Raw genomic sequence first — 17,857 nt, 5'->3', positions numbered from 1 at the left:
TGGTTCATAAAAAAAGCTTACATTTTTTTGAACCACTGATTAGAAAATGGGAAGGAAGGAGTTCTGAATTTGGCAACTTAAACTACTTTCTTGATGTTTCTACCTTTTGATATGTTTTTATCTGTACCTGACCTTAATTGGTACAGAAAAAAATTCCTCTTTATAATAATTAATTATTATACTTGACCTACACTACGTTCCATATGCTCCTACCTTACTGTTTCTACTTCTTAGCTAGTAGTACAATGGCTTTAGAGGAGCTTCCACCGTTTTTTATTTATTCTTATTCAATTGCATGCAATATAGATTCTTTATAAATTTGATGTTTGTATTTACACATGTTGATCAGACAGTAAATTAGCTTACTTTGAATTCAAAAATTTGCACAAATGTCTAATCAAAATGTTGAAATTAATGAAATTCGAATGAAACCAAGAACTTTGTACATCGAAATTCGCAATAAAAATCGCAAATTGTATTGGTAAAAAATACAGATAGAAATTGGACCCCAAGCAGGAGTATGAAATGTATAAATTAGAAGAAAAAAAAACACAAAGCAAGGAAATGAAGAATTTGAGGAATTTTTACATATTGAGGAAAATGACTATGTTTTACGGGGCTTTTTACGAATGAAAGACCATAGTGATATAGTAAATAGATCACGAAGTAGACTGAGAAGAGAAAGAGTGATAATAATAAAAACCAAAAAATAGGTTTTCGAAGACATATTTAAGTATTGAACAAGAGAATTAGATGTCCCCTCAAAACTTAACTAGTGGGTATTTAAAAGATCACATGTCACATCAATAATTGTCACGGGAAAGTAGTTTTTTCCATATTCAATAGAAACATGCAATCATGTACTATTTTCACTCGTTAAAAGTTTCTGAACTATAAATACGATTTTTTTATCAACGAAAGAGACTTCTATTGTAACTATTTAAAACCTTGTCACCATAAGATCGACTCTTCGATGACTTTTACAAACACTATTCAACTAATATATGAGTTGACATCTTGCATTAATCACATTCATAGTCATATTTCTGTTATTAATTTCGTTTTGTATCACATTTCCTAAACTCAAATTTGATTTTCACTTTAACTCTACTAAACATCTGTAATTATTTGACAATTAATTTTTTGTGTAATACACTAATGTTGACAGTTCTGGGCTTAAATTTGTTATTTCATATATCCTGATATGCAACACGTGAATGTTTGATAAGGTAGCTGGTGAAATTGCAATTACATTGAAAATCGGATATTTTTCAAGGCATTTCATAACCGTATTTCCAGGAATAGAAGATTGGATAACATGGTTTCATTAGGACACTTACCATTCCATCTAAAAAAATTGGCCAATTTTAATTTCTTAATACTCCGATTGGTTAACTTTTCGCTCAATTTTCGAAATTTCAAAAAAGCATTCAATTGACAATATGATTCAAAGAGTTGTGGATAATTCGATTGATGAACGTCATAGTCAACGTATATACTATATCTATACACTTTGTAAAATAATCCATAATCCAAATGGAAATTAGGAGAACATTCTTCTGATATTAATTAATTCTGATCAGAAAGTAGTTTAAAGTGGGTGCGTGCGTGTGTGTGTGTGTGTTTATGTGTGTGTGTGGAGTTTTCGTAGTGGGATTGTTGGATTGTGGCAAAATTAAACACCAATGCACTAACTCTAACATATTTTCGAGCTTTACAATACTTACGCGTTCATCATCTGGTGCTGAAAATATGGTCAAGTACTATAATGAAAATATGTATAAATGTATAACAACAATAAAACATTATAGTGTACTTGATTATAATTTCAATCCCATACGATGAATACATAAGTATTCGAAGGCTCGAAAATATATTGCCACGTTCCCATTAAGTAAACGCTTACACATATGTATATATATATATATATATATATATATATATATATTCATTTTTCTTTAACAATTTGAACATAATATATAAATCCTGCGAATTCTAGGGGAGAGCGAGAGGCATGCTGAGGCCCGGTGGTAATCAACAACAGCAACAGTCGCAACAGCAACATCCTCCACTGCAACAACAACAATCTTTCGGTGGTCAGCAAACTAGTACGACCGCGTCTAGTGGCGGTGGTCTCTTTAGTAGCCTGATGGGCTCAAGCCAATCTCAGCAACAACAACAACAAAAACAACAATTCTCCAATCAGAACCAAGCTTTCCAAAATCAAAACCAAGCATTCCAAAACGCAAATAGAATACAGCATAAAGGCGTTCCTCAAGTAGTGCCGAATGTGATTGGCGGTGGACAAATGCCCAATAATCAACAAACTCAAATGAACAGTCCCGGTGCGCCAAATTTAATGCAGAAATTAAACGAAATCACGGCTCCTGGTGGTGATATATTATCCAAAGGAAAAGAACTTATATTTATGAAATTCGGGTTAGGAGGAAAATAACCATTTTATATTCTTTAATTGTTATTTTTGTACCACGCTGTTTTTGGAAACCTTCTTAAAGATTTCTTCCATCTTTCATGAACTTTTGTGATAAATTTAAATACGAAAAGTGTTTAAGGCATTATTATGGTTTTTGTAGGTGAATGGCGTTACTACGATGTTACTACCTGAAATCAGTGTTATATGAAGTATTGATGTGCTGTAGATAATTAATAATTCAAAGAACATAATCAATAGAAAATGAAAAAATGGTTAATCACCATTCCTACTTATTTAAATTACAACTTATTATCAGAGACCAAGTGGGTCTATCATATACAGATAGGAATATTCCTTAAATGTGTTTTTGATCACTGGCATTTGTATTACCATTTTCATGATTATCATAAAAAACTAAATTACCAATAAATTATAAGGTTTTTGAATTTCCATCTGTAATTCGTTATGTAGATTATTGTGATTATTACACTGAAAATTGTCTGAAATTGACAAAACTGGCTTCTGGAGCAAGGGGATAACTGTGTTCCACCTATCCTATCCTATCCTATGTTTGCACCCATAATGGAGGTTCCATAAATACTTTCCTCATGGTGTTAATGAAATTGATGGGAAACTGATTTTTTTATATCTCTTTTTTATCTAACTCTTTTATAGCAACTAAGGTTCCATTGGAGCATATCAGAATACCTATTTTTTGCTATATATCAGCCGTCAACATTTGTCATCGACATAAATTATTAAGTGTTTTCCAATTTTTGAAATTGTTTCTGAATTCAGCAACAGTATTTTTACGTAAATGCTTTCTTTATAATTGATTTCCTACAATACAAGAAAGCTTGTAAACTAAGGGTATATCGTTGCGAGCATGGTCTTAGATAAATCGAACTTTTTTTTTAAATTTTTTGCCAAGTTTGTTGTCAAAGCTTCACAAAGTTTTTGCCTTAGACTTAATGGTGGTTTTCCTAATTCCCACTGTAGACTTTTCAGTTCAATTTTGTTCTAAAAGCTCCTAGTAAAATCCTGAGTGTGGAGTTTTGGATTATCTCGAGTTTGATTGACGACGGTTTTGTTTGCCGAGTCATATGATATAATCTAATATTGATCTATTTCTAGTGAGCTCCTTCTGCAACTTAATTTACGTTGTAAACGTTGAAGGCATACATACTAGTTTTGATGCCGTTTTCACATGCTTAATTCCATCATGGAATTGGAACTCTATCCCTAATTAGCTAGAAGATTTTATAGTCAAGACTGGGCGAATTTCTTTTCATGTAGTAAAATAAAATAAAATGGTAGTAAAAGGAAGCATCCAATACAGTGAGTTGTTATTAGGAAAAATTGTTTCGTTACGGTAGGTTAACCTTTAAACATTTCCTTAATTTTTAGTTAACGTTATTTGCTGGTGGTAGATGCTTATGTTTATATTTTCTGAAAGTTTTAAGTTTAAAGTTTCAATATCTTATCAACTCTTCAGCCCATAATGAATAATAGGGAAGTAAGAATAAGCCTGTCAGTACATTTCCAATTTCAGAATGTCATTATTTAACAACAAACAATAATAAAAAATTCGATTTTTTATTGTAAACGTAGAAATGGAGTCAAAATTATATCAAAATACTATTACATATTGTATTTGGAACAATATCTGGTAATACAAATGCCTACTGACACACAAAACAAAATGAGAGTTGCTTCATTTCAGTCACTTGAATGTTATGAAACAGTCTGTATATATTTGCCAGTACTCTTGACATTACCATATAACTAAAGACAGTTGTCAAGATGTGGGAAGTGGCTTGGATATCAAAGGGTAGTTCTTAACTAGATTTTTGTGTAATACTTCTAATTTTATGACAGTCATTTTTCAATTTTGGATTATAACAGATACTAGTCCCGTGAAGAGTGTTTAAATAAGCTCTGAAAAGTTACACCACTTTTTTCCATACTGGGGTTGACTATTGTTCTATTTCGGATAGAGTCAACAAACGAGGAGGCTCAGGGAATTCTTTTCATATATAGACGTACTGAAACTTGCTTGTATTTCTGCAACAACGGCTACAATGCGATGAGTCATAGATGGAGAACTTTTTTTTGAAATTCACATTCAATTTAGTCATTATCAAAAACAGGATGTTTGTATAAGTTGCGAAACTAATTTCTATGTATCTCTGCAAACTTTGTTTAGTAAATCCTATGAATTCTCCGAAAAAAGGGATTTTTTGGACTATTTAAAACATACGACTACAAAGTAATGTAAACTATCTGTTTCAAAACGTTTTATCGACTGTAAGAATATTATGATTTGTTAAAGCTTGTGAAAGTGAAAGGTTAATTTTTATTCGTCATATATTTATTTCGTAAACTATTTAAAAAGTAGAGGGAACAATAAATAATTCAATCTAACTGCTTTATTCAATTGTAGAACATATTTAGGATCATATGATTGGATCGATGATATTTACTACAATCATTTGAAGTATTGGTTAGCACATGTATGAATTACTTCAGTTGGCACACCAGAGAAGTACGTACTATTAGACTTGCCTCTTAGGCCAGTCATATCTATCACTAGAAATCGCTTAAATCGCAAACTAACGGCTAGCTCTGAATTTTCATCTAAAACGTTAAATGAGAGGAAATAGAAATAGTGCAAGTGTAAAGTGCATCTAAAAACCTACTTTGGATAAACATTAATGCAATGAGAAATTGTGAAATTAGACATCTTTTGGAAGAAGAACGATAGAAAATGACAATATTTAAAGGATATTGAAAAATTAAGAAAACGCAAATGCTTGTTAGGCATTTGAAAAGAGTTTGTTGTTAGGATTCGTTTTCAATTTTACGAAAGAATTTTATGAAGAAACCACTGTTAATGTTTTTGAATAATATTCCAGATATATTTATTATCGACCAATATTTTGTTTGTTTTGGACATTGCCAGTTAAATGAATCTCAATCTGACCAAAGACCAAAGAAATAGTGGCGGAAGAGTGATTAATCAAAAAACGTATTTATTCATGTAGGTGTGTATTTATTTGTATTAATTATTTAATTATTAAATTTAATATAAGTCTAAATTCAGTTCCCTTGTCATTGATGTATAAAATTAATGTTTAATACATTTGGATTTTCTCATTTACATTTTATGGTACATTAGAGGTTTTCTTAAGCTAGTCAAACTAAGATATAGTAAATATTCAAATAACAGTTCCAGAAATTTCAACTATGTTCACAATTTTAAGAAATCGGGACAAGCCGTTAGCTCACGATGCAATGTTTGATATGACGTGCCTATCCTCACTGCCTACTTAGAAGAGGTCAGCATTATGTTGATTTTCTTATTATTTTCTGTATTATCCAATATAAATATATAAACCTTTATTACATATATTCTAATTCATAGAATGAATAAATTATTGTATTGTTTATAAGTCTTCAGTGCAAATGGCTTCTGTGGTATTTAAAACAACAGCTGCTCATGATCGAAGAAATTAGGAATTAATACGTAGCGCTTCGATAGCTTTAATTGAATAATTGAATGAGCATATTATGGGAGCATCATGAGCTGCTATTGTGAAGATCGCATCTGTTGAAATCATATCCTTATCACTTAATAAATGTGGGCTGCAATACTTTCTTAACAGTATTATCTATCTCTAGTATAAGTTATGAAATATTCCATTCGAGTCCTAATTACAAAATATATTGATCAAATTATACATTGTTAATGCTTAAATTATTGGGATATGCTTATAGTTTTATAAATAAATTGTAAATATTATTTACAAATAAGAGTTCCGAGAAATGTCTATGAGAAGAAAAAATTGAACATCATCAATATAGTCAATATTCCATAATTTGTTTTTCTCAAGAGAAATTCACCTTGGATTACAATGTCAGAATAATGAGAAAATTTTCTTCTTTTCAATCCATTAACTTTTGAAAATAGTATATTCATTTATTTCAATCTATTTCTAATCTGGTGTCCAGTTTCTTTAACTTTTACTTAACTATTACAAGAAAACTTGTTGAGTCACTTCTTTTCGCAACACCAAGAATTTTGTTGAGATAATTTTTAAGGAAGAAGAATTCAATTTAACTGTCTAAGAACATTTGCTATTTCCTATAACGTTTTTCTCGTGTTGACCTGAAGATTATAAAAATTGCAATTATATACCAGATCCCATTTTGCGTGAAATATATCAATACAGAGAAAAAAATGATACTTACGATAATGTTTACAATTTTATTTCTTTTGAACATATAGTATAAGAACAGTTTAATGAAACCAAAAACAAGACTTTCATCTTTCATCGTTTGTGGTCTCTATATCGCCGTTTTCAAAAATATATCGCTCCTTTTCGACAAATGTGTCAAATTAAATGTCGGTCGTGATAAAAAAAAATGCGACTTATATATGCATAATATCATATAGGTCCATACTATAGAAGAAGGAAGGAAACATCCATTATGTTACATACTCTCAATTCAATGTATTCTGCATGCAATTGTGAAACACGCGATTGTATATGAAGCTCTATAAGATCAATCCTTCTTTGGTTATTCATATATTTTGTCAGAATTCTGAAAAAAATTTGATAGAAATCATTGAAATATTAGATACTAATATTATTTTTTTTTTAATTATGAAAACTATACATACTGTCGACGTGGATGGAGTCGTATATTAAGTATTAAGTATTATGATCTCTTAGCACTTTACGATAGACATTTTACAGAACTCCAGTACTAGTATAATATTCAATTCAATTGATAAAAAATCAATTGGAGTATATGAGTAAAAAATATATATTAGTAAGGACTCACAGTCAGCTGAAGAGGGTATTTTGGGAAAAAATCGATAGGGAGTCTCAATGATATTGTAAAAATTTATATAATCAAATCTATTTCTGTCAGTGATGTAATCCAAGGAAGAATATTTATTTGGCAAATACAACAAAGAAAAAATAGTATAACTCTATCAATTTTTTTGATTTCTTCACATTATATTAGAAATATGTGCTATATAGTTAAAATCGCTTCTTGGCGAAACTTCTAATCAACATAAATTATCCTTTTTCATATTACTGCCAAAGTAACTTGATTTTTATCATTACAGCCAACATTTTCATTAGTGCCTGAATATGTTACCAGTTATTAAGTTTATTGACTATTTCTATTTTCATTCATTATAAATTTTGTTGAAAAATATCGAACAAAAATTGGATGAACTATTAAAGAATTGAATTGAACCGGTTACAATGAATTTTTCAACTTAAATCTAAATGTAGTTCAAACATTTTATGGTTGATACGTATCAAATACGTAGTTGGTTACTTTCAAGGTCCCATTAATATACTATTTACATTTTGGGATTGAGTTCTTAACAAAATACTGATTGAATCGAATGGGCCTCTATTCAATATATATTCTGAATTAGGAGAAACTATATTTTGACCAATAATAAGTACTGCAGCAAAATTATTATAACTTCTTCTGATAAGTAAATTTTTATTACGTATATGATCAACATGTGTTTTCTCCATAATGCTAAAATTATAAGTGATATTTTAATCCAATCTAAATCCATCATTTTTTTTAATTGAACTTAGAATACCTCAATTATACGTGTGATTTTTAATGAATAGTAACAGAACAACGGCACACTAAACAAAAAAATATTTGGACCAATAATTCGAAAACTGAAAACTCATTGAAAGAGAAAACAGAAAATATTTGGAGAAATAAATCAAGTCAATATATGATAATATAATTGTAAACATTTGTAGATAACTTTAATATGTTTAAACTGATGATAGAACAGGAATTTTTTGTTTGCAACCTTCCTTGGTCACTAGACAATCTTTGATGATATTATTATTATGATGATATTATCGGTGCAATGTTCATATTACATGAATTTCACAATTTGTGGAAGCATTGTCGATCTTCATTTTTTTCCTGAATTAGAACTTTTGAATAGCCATGTTTCAAGTTGTAGCTTGATGGCCAACTTGAGTACTTCCAATACTTCTCAACGAGCTCTAATATCCAAGACAGAGAAATCAAGTACATTTGGATGGACCAACGATTCTCTGCTCGCAATGGAATTTTTTTGTGAAAAAAGATTTTATTAATTTTCTTTACTGTGCCACGATTGATATAATATTACTCAAACGCTTTTAGCAGCGACTTTTCTAAGAAATATGCCTGATTTTTTGGAACCTGATAAGGAAACGGTGTAAAATAAATCCACTGAGTCACAGCTTTTTTGTGCGTGAAAATAAATCGACATAGAAATGAAATATGCCCTATTATTATCTAATAAAAAAATGAAATGCGAAACGTGTACGAAAGAAACAAAAAAGTTAGATTAACTCGTTCTGTGCTATTTTTCATATTGTTTTCCTTGGGTGACGTATGATATGAAACATAAAGATTTGTAATGAAATGTCGGTCAGCGGTACTTCAAAATAAAAATGACGTGACCACCGCAATTGGAAATTATTCCAAATCTAATTTGACAGCTTTTTACTTGAGATCATACACAAAATAACAGGAATCCATTTCAACTTACAGTATTTTAATAACATACAAAAATATTTTTATTAAAACAAGGATATCTATCGAAAAATGGTAGTACATTTGTCCTTGTTTAGTTGCAACTTTGGGTGGTAGCTAAAAACACAATTATGCATTTGCCATGCAAAAAAGGCCACGTAATGTTAATCAAAAAAGCATATGAGAAGGAATTTTTGAATACAATGTAAATATTAGAATATTCTATTGACTTCTAAAGATACCCATACCAGATTAGTAAATAAGATTTTTTGGCGATAAGTCGCAAAATAATATGAACAACTTAAATCTTAAAGAATCCCGTATATGTAAGTTTAATATTCATGAGAAATTATTCGATTTTAACTTGAAATTGTAACAAAAGTCTCCTTTATTAACGGCTCAATGTCTCTTGGGTCACATATGTTGTGCCTGTGACCCAATAAAATAAAGGTTATTCCAATTTTTCTTGCAGTGTCGCTTCAATATTATTTCAAACATTTTCAAAATAAATTAATGACAGCATGTGTGCAAATAAAATGCTTACTTACCAGAAAAATATCGTTACCCAGCAGAACCACGGACGAAATGGCTGAACAATGAGAGTTCTTCTCGTGGCGTGACGGTAATCACCTGATCTCAAGGCGGCTCAAGATACTCTGAATCTCTTTCACTCTTGTGGAAAATTAGTGGTAGTGACCCAGCGGAAATGTGGCAAATAAACATTTAATCATGATTTTGATAATATCTCAGTACACAATGCTCTAGCAAAAATAACACCCGTTTAAGAATATTTTGACAAAATAACTTAGTTTAGTTGAAAACATTAAAGGGGGGATGCATATTAGTATGGAGCACGAAAAACTTCCTCGATAATAGATCTTATTTTTCATTGAAACTATGAATTGAGTTAAAATGAAATGATTTTGTTAGGTTGAGTTAAAATGAAATGATTTTATTCAAAATCTCGAGAATTTTCTACCGGACAAATATTGGCAAGAAAAAGTTGTCGACCCATATGCTAAATCTGCATAACTGTATAGAGAAGCATACTATTTTACTATCAACAATTGATTCATTCGTGTATGTAATGTTGTAACAAATGAAGTATTTCCTTTATATCTTAAGATTTTTTATTTGAATCAACTGGCCTAATGGGATTTTTCCAAATAAATTTTTATTATGTGGCAAGGCACATTTATTTCGAACATATACTTTTATTTATTAAGAATATATATATATAATAATATTTGAAATGAACAGAAAATAGATGGATACTTAGAGAGCAACAGCGCATTAAAGTTGATTATGGGTAGTCCTGTATATGAGTGAAATTCTTAATTTTTACCCTAGTGAACCTCATCAAATCTCTAGAAAATGTCTCCTTCGATTTAACCCTTAAAGTTTTAAAACAACTCTTAACGATAGCTTCAATGAATTCTAATTGATTTTTCATTATAAATAGTTTGAATTTTATAAATTCGTAAACTTCAAACTTAAATTGTTATTTAAAAGGCTGGGAGCCAAAGTTTTCAAGAAATTTTTTACGAATGAGAATAAAAATATTCAGAAAGATTGTTGAAAAGAGATGTTTTTACTGCTGTTACAAATCTCCTTTATACATTGTTAATATATATATATATATATATATATATATATATATATATATATATATATATATATATATATATATATATATATATATATATATAGGTTGTAGGTTTCAAAAACAGCCATAAAATTGGCACAACTGAGTTGAATGATTTGTTAAGCTAAGTATCGTTAGTACTACTTTTGAGGACATCTGTACGTTTTATTTCTTTGTTTTGTAAGGCATATGCACATTTTATTTTGAGAGGCTAATCTTACACATTTTTTTGACACGTCATGTTGATATGTTGTGCCTTCTCTTGTTACGCACAACTAATTGCTTTTGGAAGTTTCACAGAACAAATTAAAAAAAACTATTGCTATGGTAATATAGTATTTTATTTATTAATGTCACCTTCTAGCTATTTAGTGAAACAAATGGATTTTCTCTTTTCCATAGTATAAATTGGCAACTGCAAGTTTCAAGAAGTGATAGTAAGTTTTGTTGTTTTTTTTTGTTTCCTTAATCTTTGTTACCTTAATCATATTTTGATCAGAATTTCATTTAGATTTTAAGAAATCAATAGATTGTTTTACATTTATAACAAAATCAATAGTTCATGTGTATTGATTAGAATTCAAAATAAATAATTTGAAAAAGTTACTCATCTTTTCAAGTATTTTGTCTATTGCTTATTTAGATTAGTCTTAATGAATGGGGTCCAATGATTATCAGACTCCCTATATTGAAGTTTTGTAACATATCGGGACCAAATATTCCATTCATTTTGTATCATTGTTACAACTGCTGATTATTTCCTCAATCGTGAATTTATTGGTTTAGCTCATGCAAGTGAACGCAAATATAAGACAAGAGGGTTTATATATATTTTATTCATAAAAAGCTTGGAGCAAATAATCATTGATGTCTTGATCAGAAAAAATATGACGGTGATCAAACGGATATTATGGAGAAAGAGCCTTTGAGAAAATAGAATCTTGATCACAACGATGTTTGATATACCCACATTCAAAACGAAATAAGAAATATCCAGCTATTTTCTAGTGGGAAAAATTTGAGATAGGAATGCTGTTTTACTTGGATACTATAGAAAATACTAAATTTCCTTTCCGACACATTGCTGCAAAAAAGTGAGAATCCAAATAAATGCAGAAAATTTTGATTTTTTCAGGCAATTATGTAACATGAGAGAAGCTGGTGAGAAAGTAGATTTATGGGATCAAACTTCAACCAGGGAGTAGTGGATATCTTTTCATATCTCTAAAGCACAATAGAACTGTCAAAAATCATAAAAGTATATCTATAGGAAACACTGGTGGTCTGAAATTTTTTTAAAGTTAACATTACAATAGACTACTGATCGTGGGTATATAGTAGTTTTATTGTTACAGTTAAAAATAAGTAATTGGTGTGCTATGACAATATGAGAACATACAAAAAGAAGATGAAGTAAATACACACCAAATAAAGAAAGCTATGACTAGCATAGAGTTATAAAATATGATCGAAGCATAACGGAAAATGATAAACGTGCCACTCGTGGTCAACAAATGTGTGAAAATTCCAATTTGTCTATTCAGTTTATTTGAATTCTCAGTGTTTGGATGTCATCACATACTTTGCGGTTACGATCTTCTGTTAATCACGAGATAGTTATAATTGAGTGTCTTAGAATGAGAGGGGTATAAGTGCAATTTTAACTTTTTCGAGATACTTGCATTCAAACTTAAGCAACATTAGAAAATTTATGAAAAGTGCGGGAATGTTTATTTAAATTTATTATCTATTTAAAGGTTCTTTGAAAAGTTTATCAGAAAAGTACCAGTAATCTTTCCATCCCAAAAATATGCTTTCATTTAAAAAAAATATAAACTTATAAACATTATTCGTAATCGTAATACAAAATCAAGTCCATTTCATGTGCTGCATTTTCTTCTTCCTCTCTGTCGTCATTTTCAGGTTCATTTGGAGCTGGTATAGTTTCTTCATTACTATCATTTCGTTGGATGAATTTTGATTTTTTGTTTCTTCTCTTATCTGTTTTTTCGTATTAAATGTTTTTGTAATATTTGTGATGTTTTGGAGAAATGTATTCCAAAAGTGTTTGCAAATTTTTTCTCTTCAGCTCATTTATTTTAAAACTATCTTTGTTTAACGGAAAAAACATCTCTTCTAAGGGTCTTCCGGCCGATTTAGAGAGACAAAGACATTTGCTAAAAGAAACGTTTAAATTCAAAGTACTATTATAAAAGGAAAGAAATGTTACTGACTTTTTTGTAAGAGAATTTCCTTACATAAGTTTTGTCACATTCTCATTCTTTGAGCCTCCACTAGCGACTGCTTCATCCCAATTACACACATATTTGGTTATCCTATCACGAGATTGTGTATATAAAAATTGTATGTCCTCAGTTATCTAAGAATTAAATACTTTTGATGTTATGGGGAGGGTTGGTGAAGCTTGCTGAAGGTCGCAGCTAACCATATAAGACCGTACCGTACCTCTCTGTTGAACTATTTGCCATACCTTAGCATTCCTAACTTTTTCTGCATATTTAATGATAGTAGCAAAATTATAACATTACCTACAAGTGTTAGAATTTGGGCGGTGGTATTTCAAGTTAAATTCTGTTTTAAAAACACATCCATAATACGACTGTCTGACAGAAATTACGCTTCTTTCCTTACACTGTTCAAATATACGAATCGTACATTTTCTTTGTCTGAGTTCCGTGTGTTAACATTTAGAAATAAACTTACGTGTTCAATGCCAAAATTTTGTTTTACTGGATTCATTTTTCTGGCAAAACCACGACATATCTTGTCCTTTTCGCAAATACCAACATTACTATTTTTGTGACAAACCGTAGCAAATATTTTGTTGTTAATGTCAAAGATTCAAAGAAAGAACATTTTGCAAACACTCTTATTCAGCAAAAATATTACAGTACCGAAACTTTTACTTTTAATTCCACTTATTTTCTATTTGATTTGGTGTTTCCTTTATACAGGAAGATAAAAATGAATTCTGTAAATCATAAAATTCTCATTTACCTGTCTTATCGACATTTCACTTGCGCTTTCTTGTTTTAGATACAGTCTTGTGCTCATTCTCTATCATTTTTGTAATTTCTGGACCTTTAACAGGTTCTTAATCGCCAGAAGGCGATGAATCAGTTTCGGGTACATAGTCACTTGCCTCAGCTATTTTTTAGGGGTCGGGAATATCGCAATCTTGAAAAGAGTAAGAATAAATAATTGGAAGAACCTTAAAATTTAAATTTAGTATCACAGTGTAGTACCTACCTTTTGTATTAGAAGTATCCATAGCTAAATATGATACCTAACACAATATGTAAAGGGCAAAATCAGTATTCTTACAATAACGGTAACAACCAAACTGTCGTGAGATGACTTGACCAGGCTAAAGTTGAAAATTATTGTTTGTTTGTAAATGAGGAATATTATTTTGAATAAAATTGGTACAAGCGACAATTACACCTATTCTACACCAATTAAACCGCAGAAATGATTCATATAGTATTTTAACTCATCAAAAGATGGCACTCAAAACAAATATTTCACTTGTATCTGTTTTGCCCCAATCAAATCTTATCTTTTGATATATGCCCATATTTCCAAAATAAAAGAATGCACATATACCCTTTTTATTTCAAGGCCATCAATTGAATATATAGTAGGAAAATTTATGAAAATCGGAGGTATTTCCGTTAGGTGTAGAATTTATCATAAAATTGTGAATAATGATCATCATGATTTTTGTTGTGTACTACACTGTTTATATTGTATAATTCCTCTGATATAAATGTCGAATCGCTAATTTTGGAAGTGAATGCAATAAAAACCAACCAAATGCAAATTAGCTTCTGTTTCTGTTTTTCATTCTTTCTTTTTTCACAAATCACATTGTATGATTTATAATATCCAAATTGAATAATTACATCGTAACTATCGACTTACTGATCAAAAATTCATTTTATTTTGGAGACAAATGTTATGGGCTACCACCTTATCTGACATTTTTTCGATGGAACAAACAATTACGTCATAGCTATATGCTGTGTTAGAAATTGCATTACATCTGGTATTTGGTTCGTATAAGTTTACACATACCAGTAGCCGTTTACAGCGCATTTCTGCATCTACTTCCGATTACAAACAAGCTCAGGTATTAATCTGAAGATGTAATTCAATATCTCAGGTGGCATTTAACCAGAAAAGTATCAGTTTTCCCTTGAAGAAGATGTCAGCCTTTGTTTTAGAAATATTTAAATAAGATATTAGAAGTCAAGACATTTTATACAAATAATCGCTATATGTCGACATTAATTTTTCATAAAAAATGATGATGTTTAAGGTGAAACTTCCAAACAATACTAATGGGTATTATTAGCACTTTTGTGTTACACTTAATTTTGTACAAAAACGATATAAAGTTAATAAATATGTAAGATAAATTAATTATTATAAATATTGATGTTTATCCTAAATATTAAAATATAGACTTTTTGTAAATAAAAAATTAAATATTATAAAACTTTGCTTGAAATAATTCGAAACATTGACATGAATTTTTTGCAAAGTTTAAGAATAATGTCTATCGCCTATTGGACTTCCTTGTAAATAATAACTATTTCTGCTTGAATGTTTGCATAAAAGGCATCAATTGACATTCCACGTTTCATTTACTATATACTTTATAAATATATTCTTGTTCAATTCGTCACTTCTACAATTTTATATTTATTGTATTTAATATATAATAACAACGTTGTTTTATACAGATTGTTACGATATTCGACCAATATAACATTATAAGTAACAGTTCTTGACAAATGATAAAAATTGAGTTAATTAATTTCTTTCTAGTCTCATTGTCACACCTTGCTTTGCAATTTTGTAGAGGGTAGTCTGAGAAATATATGTCAAAAAAATTGCTTCCTGGATAGCATCTCTTCTGAACATTCCTCGGCTACACCAAAGCATTTTTAGTTTTCAAAACACAATAGCGTAACAGTCTTGAAATACTTGAAATATACATAAAATTTATTTGTCATATGGATTAAATTTCGGGCTTTTGGGGCTGTATAATGATTTCCTGGTAATTAAAATTTTTACGATACCTTCTAGGAGTATTTTTTATCATTTTTCAAAATGATGAGATCCAGTGTGTACTTTCCATTACATCCCGAAATGCTATTAACTTTCATTATTTCTAAATGAAGTTTCCGGAATATTTTGTTTAGTAAAGAAATTCCAATATGTTTTTATCAATAGGTATTTGTTTATTGATATAATATATAAATAATAATACTTTATAAAAAGTATTTAGACATAGGTTTTATTTATTTATGCTCCATTTGAATTAAAAATTTCCTAACTGGTAAATTTCATTTCTGGCAATTTATTTACTATCGTATTCTACATTATTTTATTCTATATACTTTACATCGAGAGATTATAGGAGATTGATAATTTTTTGAATATACGTATGGACGAAGCGATTTCAATAATATTCTCGAGCAAAATCTGTAATATTCTATGGACTGTTACACGAGAACAAATTTTTCAGCCTTACAAATTTTATTTTATGCATTAGAACCATCATTTGTATCTGAATCGCTAACAAATATTGATAGTAGGGAAAGTTGCCAAAACAAATTTTATATTATAAAGATTAAAGAATTTAATGTGAACCTAATCAATAGAAGCGCATATGAATTATTATTGTTTGATTGGGGTTTGTATTAGTCGTGATGGAATACACTCGTGACCAGTGAGATAACGAGACTTATTTCATTGGTTGACAAAACTTTTATTAAATCAAATGAAATATTAATATAGAGAAGTCGGGCTATATTAAATATTCAATTTATATTATTTCAAAAATTATTAAGCTTAAGATGATAAAGCATAAATTAAAGTAAAGTTAAGAGGAATTAATCTGAGCAGTGTCCCAATTATTTTGCCCTAAGTTATAGTACGCCACTGGATAAAGTATTTGAAGACCAAATGTCGTTACTTGTTTATCTTTGTTTGTGTACTAAACACACTGTTTACGCTGCTAATACATCAATACTAACAATTGCTTTGTCTGACTCACGTTTCGATGACCAAGTTATCTGTCCGTCTATGAAGGCTATAATAGTTTGTCAGTAACCTAAAAAACTTAAAAATCTAAGCGAAAGCTCATTGGGTTCAGGATCACCTCTGGAAAGATGTTTTTGAAGGATTTTGAGGCAGGTAAAAACTGCAATTGTTATCAACAAAGTAAGATGAAAAAATAGTATTTATTTTTTCTCTGTCTATAATTTTAATTTGACGTTGAAAATAGGGCTCTGTGCAGCAGTTACAGCGTGTGCGCTCTGCCGCTAAAGAGAGTTCATCAGATAAAATATTGTTTTTATAACATAAAATGTCATTTCAAAAATTAGACAAAAATTCTAGCACTTTCATGAATTGAAAACGTTGGAAAACAAGTTATATCACAATTTTTCAAAAAGTTATAGAATTGTTAACTATCAAATTTTTTCCTAATCTTCGTTGACATAAATAATGGGATAAACAGTATCAATAATTGGCTTATAAATTTGAAACTTCGTGGAGTCCTCTTAATTTTCATGTAGGTACTTCATAAAATCCTGTGATAAAACTTTTTAAAAATGTATTAATTTGTTCATTACGATTTTCTATAACTACTGAAAAACCAATTATTGAAAAAATTATTGTTAATTATCTTTTTAATTGATAATTAGCTATGCCTGTTTTCACATAAATCAATCGCAGTAATTAATATAGTTATTTACGGTAAAAATGGTTAAGCTTACATACAGTAATCAAACGTATTAATTAAAATTATTTTGAACCTTTCAGCAAAAAATGTCACCTAAATTTGAAAAAAAATTTAGGAATTAGTGTATTAAATTTGTGTTACTGTTCTTCGTGTCAAGAATTTTCAATATTATTATAAATGCAATTCCAAAAATGTTACCCAATAAATTGAAATTTGCATAAACTAACATGAATTGTCAGTTGATACCATTTTCTGAATGAATGCAAAAAATAATTAGTGATTTGAATGGTTGTGAAAATGGTCACATATCAAAAATTGGCCACATGTTTGAAACATTTCTGCGGCTTGTTATCTATTATATGTATCATACACTGTACCAAATAAAATTGATAATAAATAAATAACATTTACAAAGCTA

General features: G+C 29.4%; 1 protein-coding gene across 7 annotated transcripts in view; it reads left to right on the top strand.

Moving 5' to 3' along the window:
• LOC130894767 (peripheral-type benzodiazepine receptor-associated protein 1) overlaps positions 1–17,857 on the top strand; it is a 225,249-nt gene extending 207,392 nt beyond the window's left edge. For all 7 annotated transcript variants that reach the window (XM_057801753.1, XM_057801752.1, XM_057801750.1 and 4 more), the window contains one exon: positions 2,000–17,857. In XM_057801753.1, the coding sequence (XP_057657736.1) occupies positions 2,000–2,455 (456 nt within the window). In that variant the 3' untranslated portion in view covers positions 2,456–17,857. The remainder of the gene's footprint in view (positions 1–1,999) is intronic.

This window comes from Diorhabda carinulata, chromosome 6 (genome assembly GCF_026250575.1).
Source record: "Diorhabda carinulata isolate Delta chromosome 6, icDioCari1.1, whole genome shotgun sequence".
NCBI lineage: Eukaryota > Metazoa > Arthropoda > Insecta > Coleoptera > Chrysomelidae > Diorhabda > Diorhabda carinulata.
Note: the sequence above shows the minus strand (reverse complement) of the source record. Positions and strands in the feature narration are given on the sequence as shown.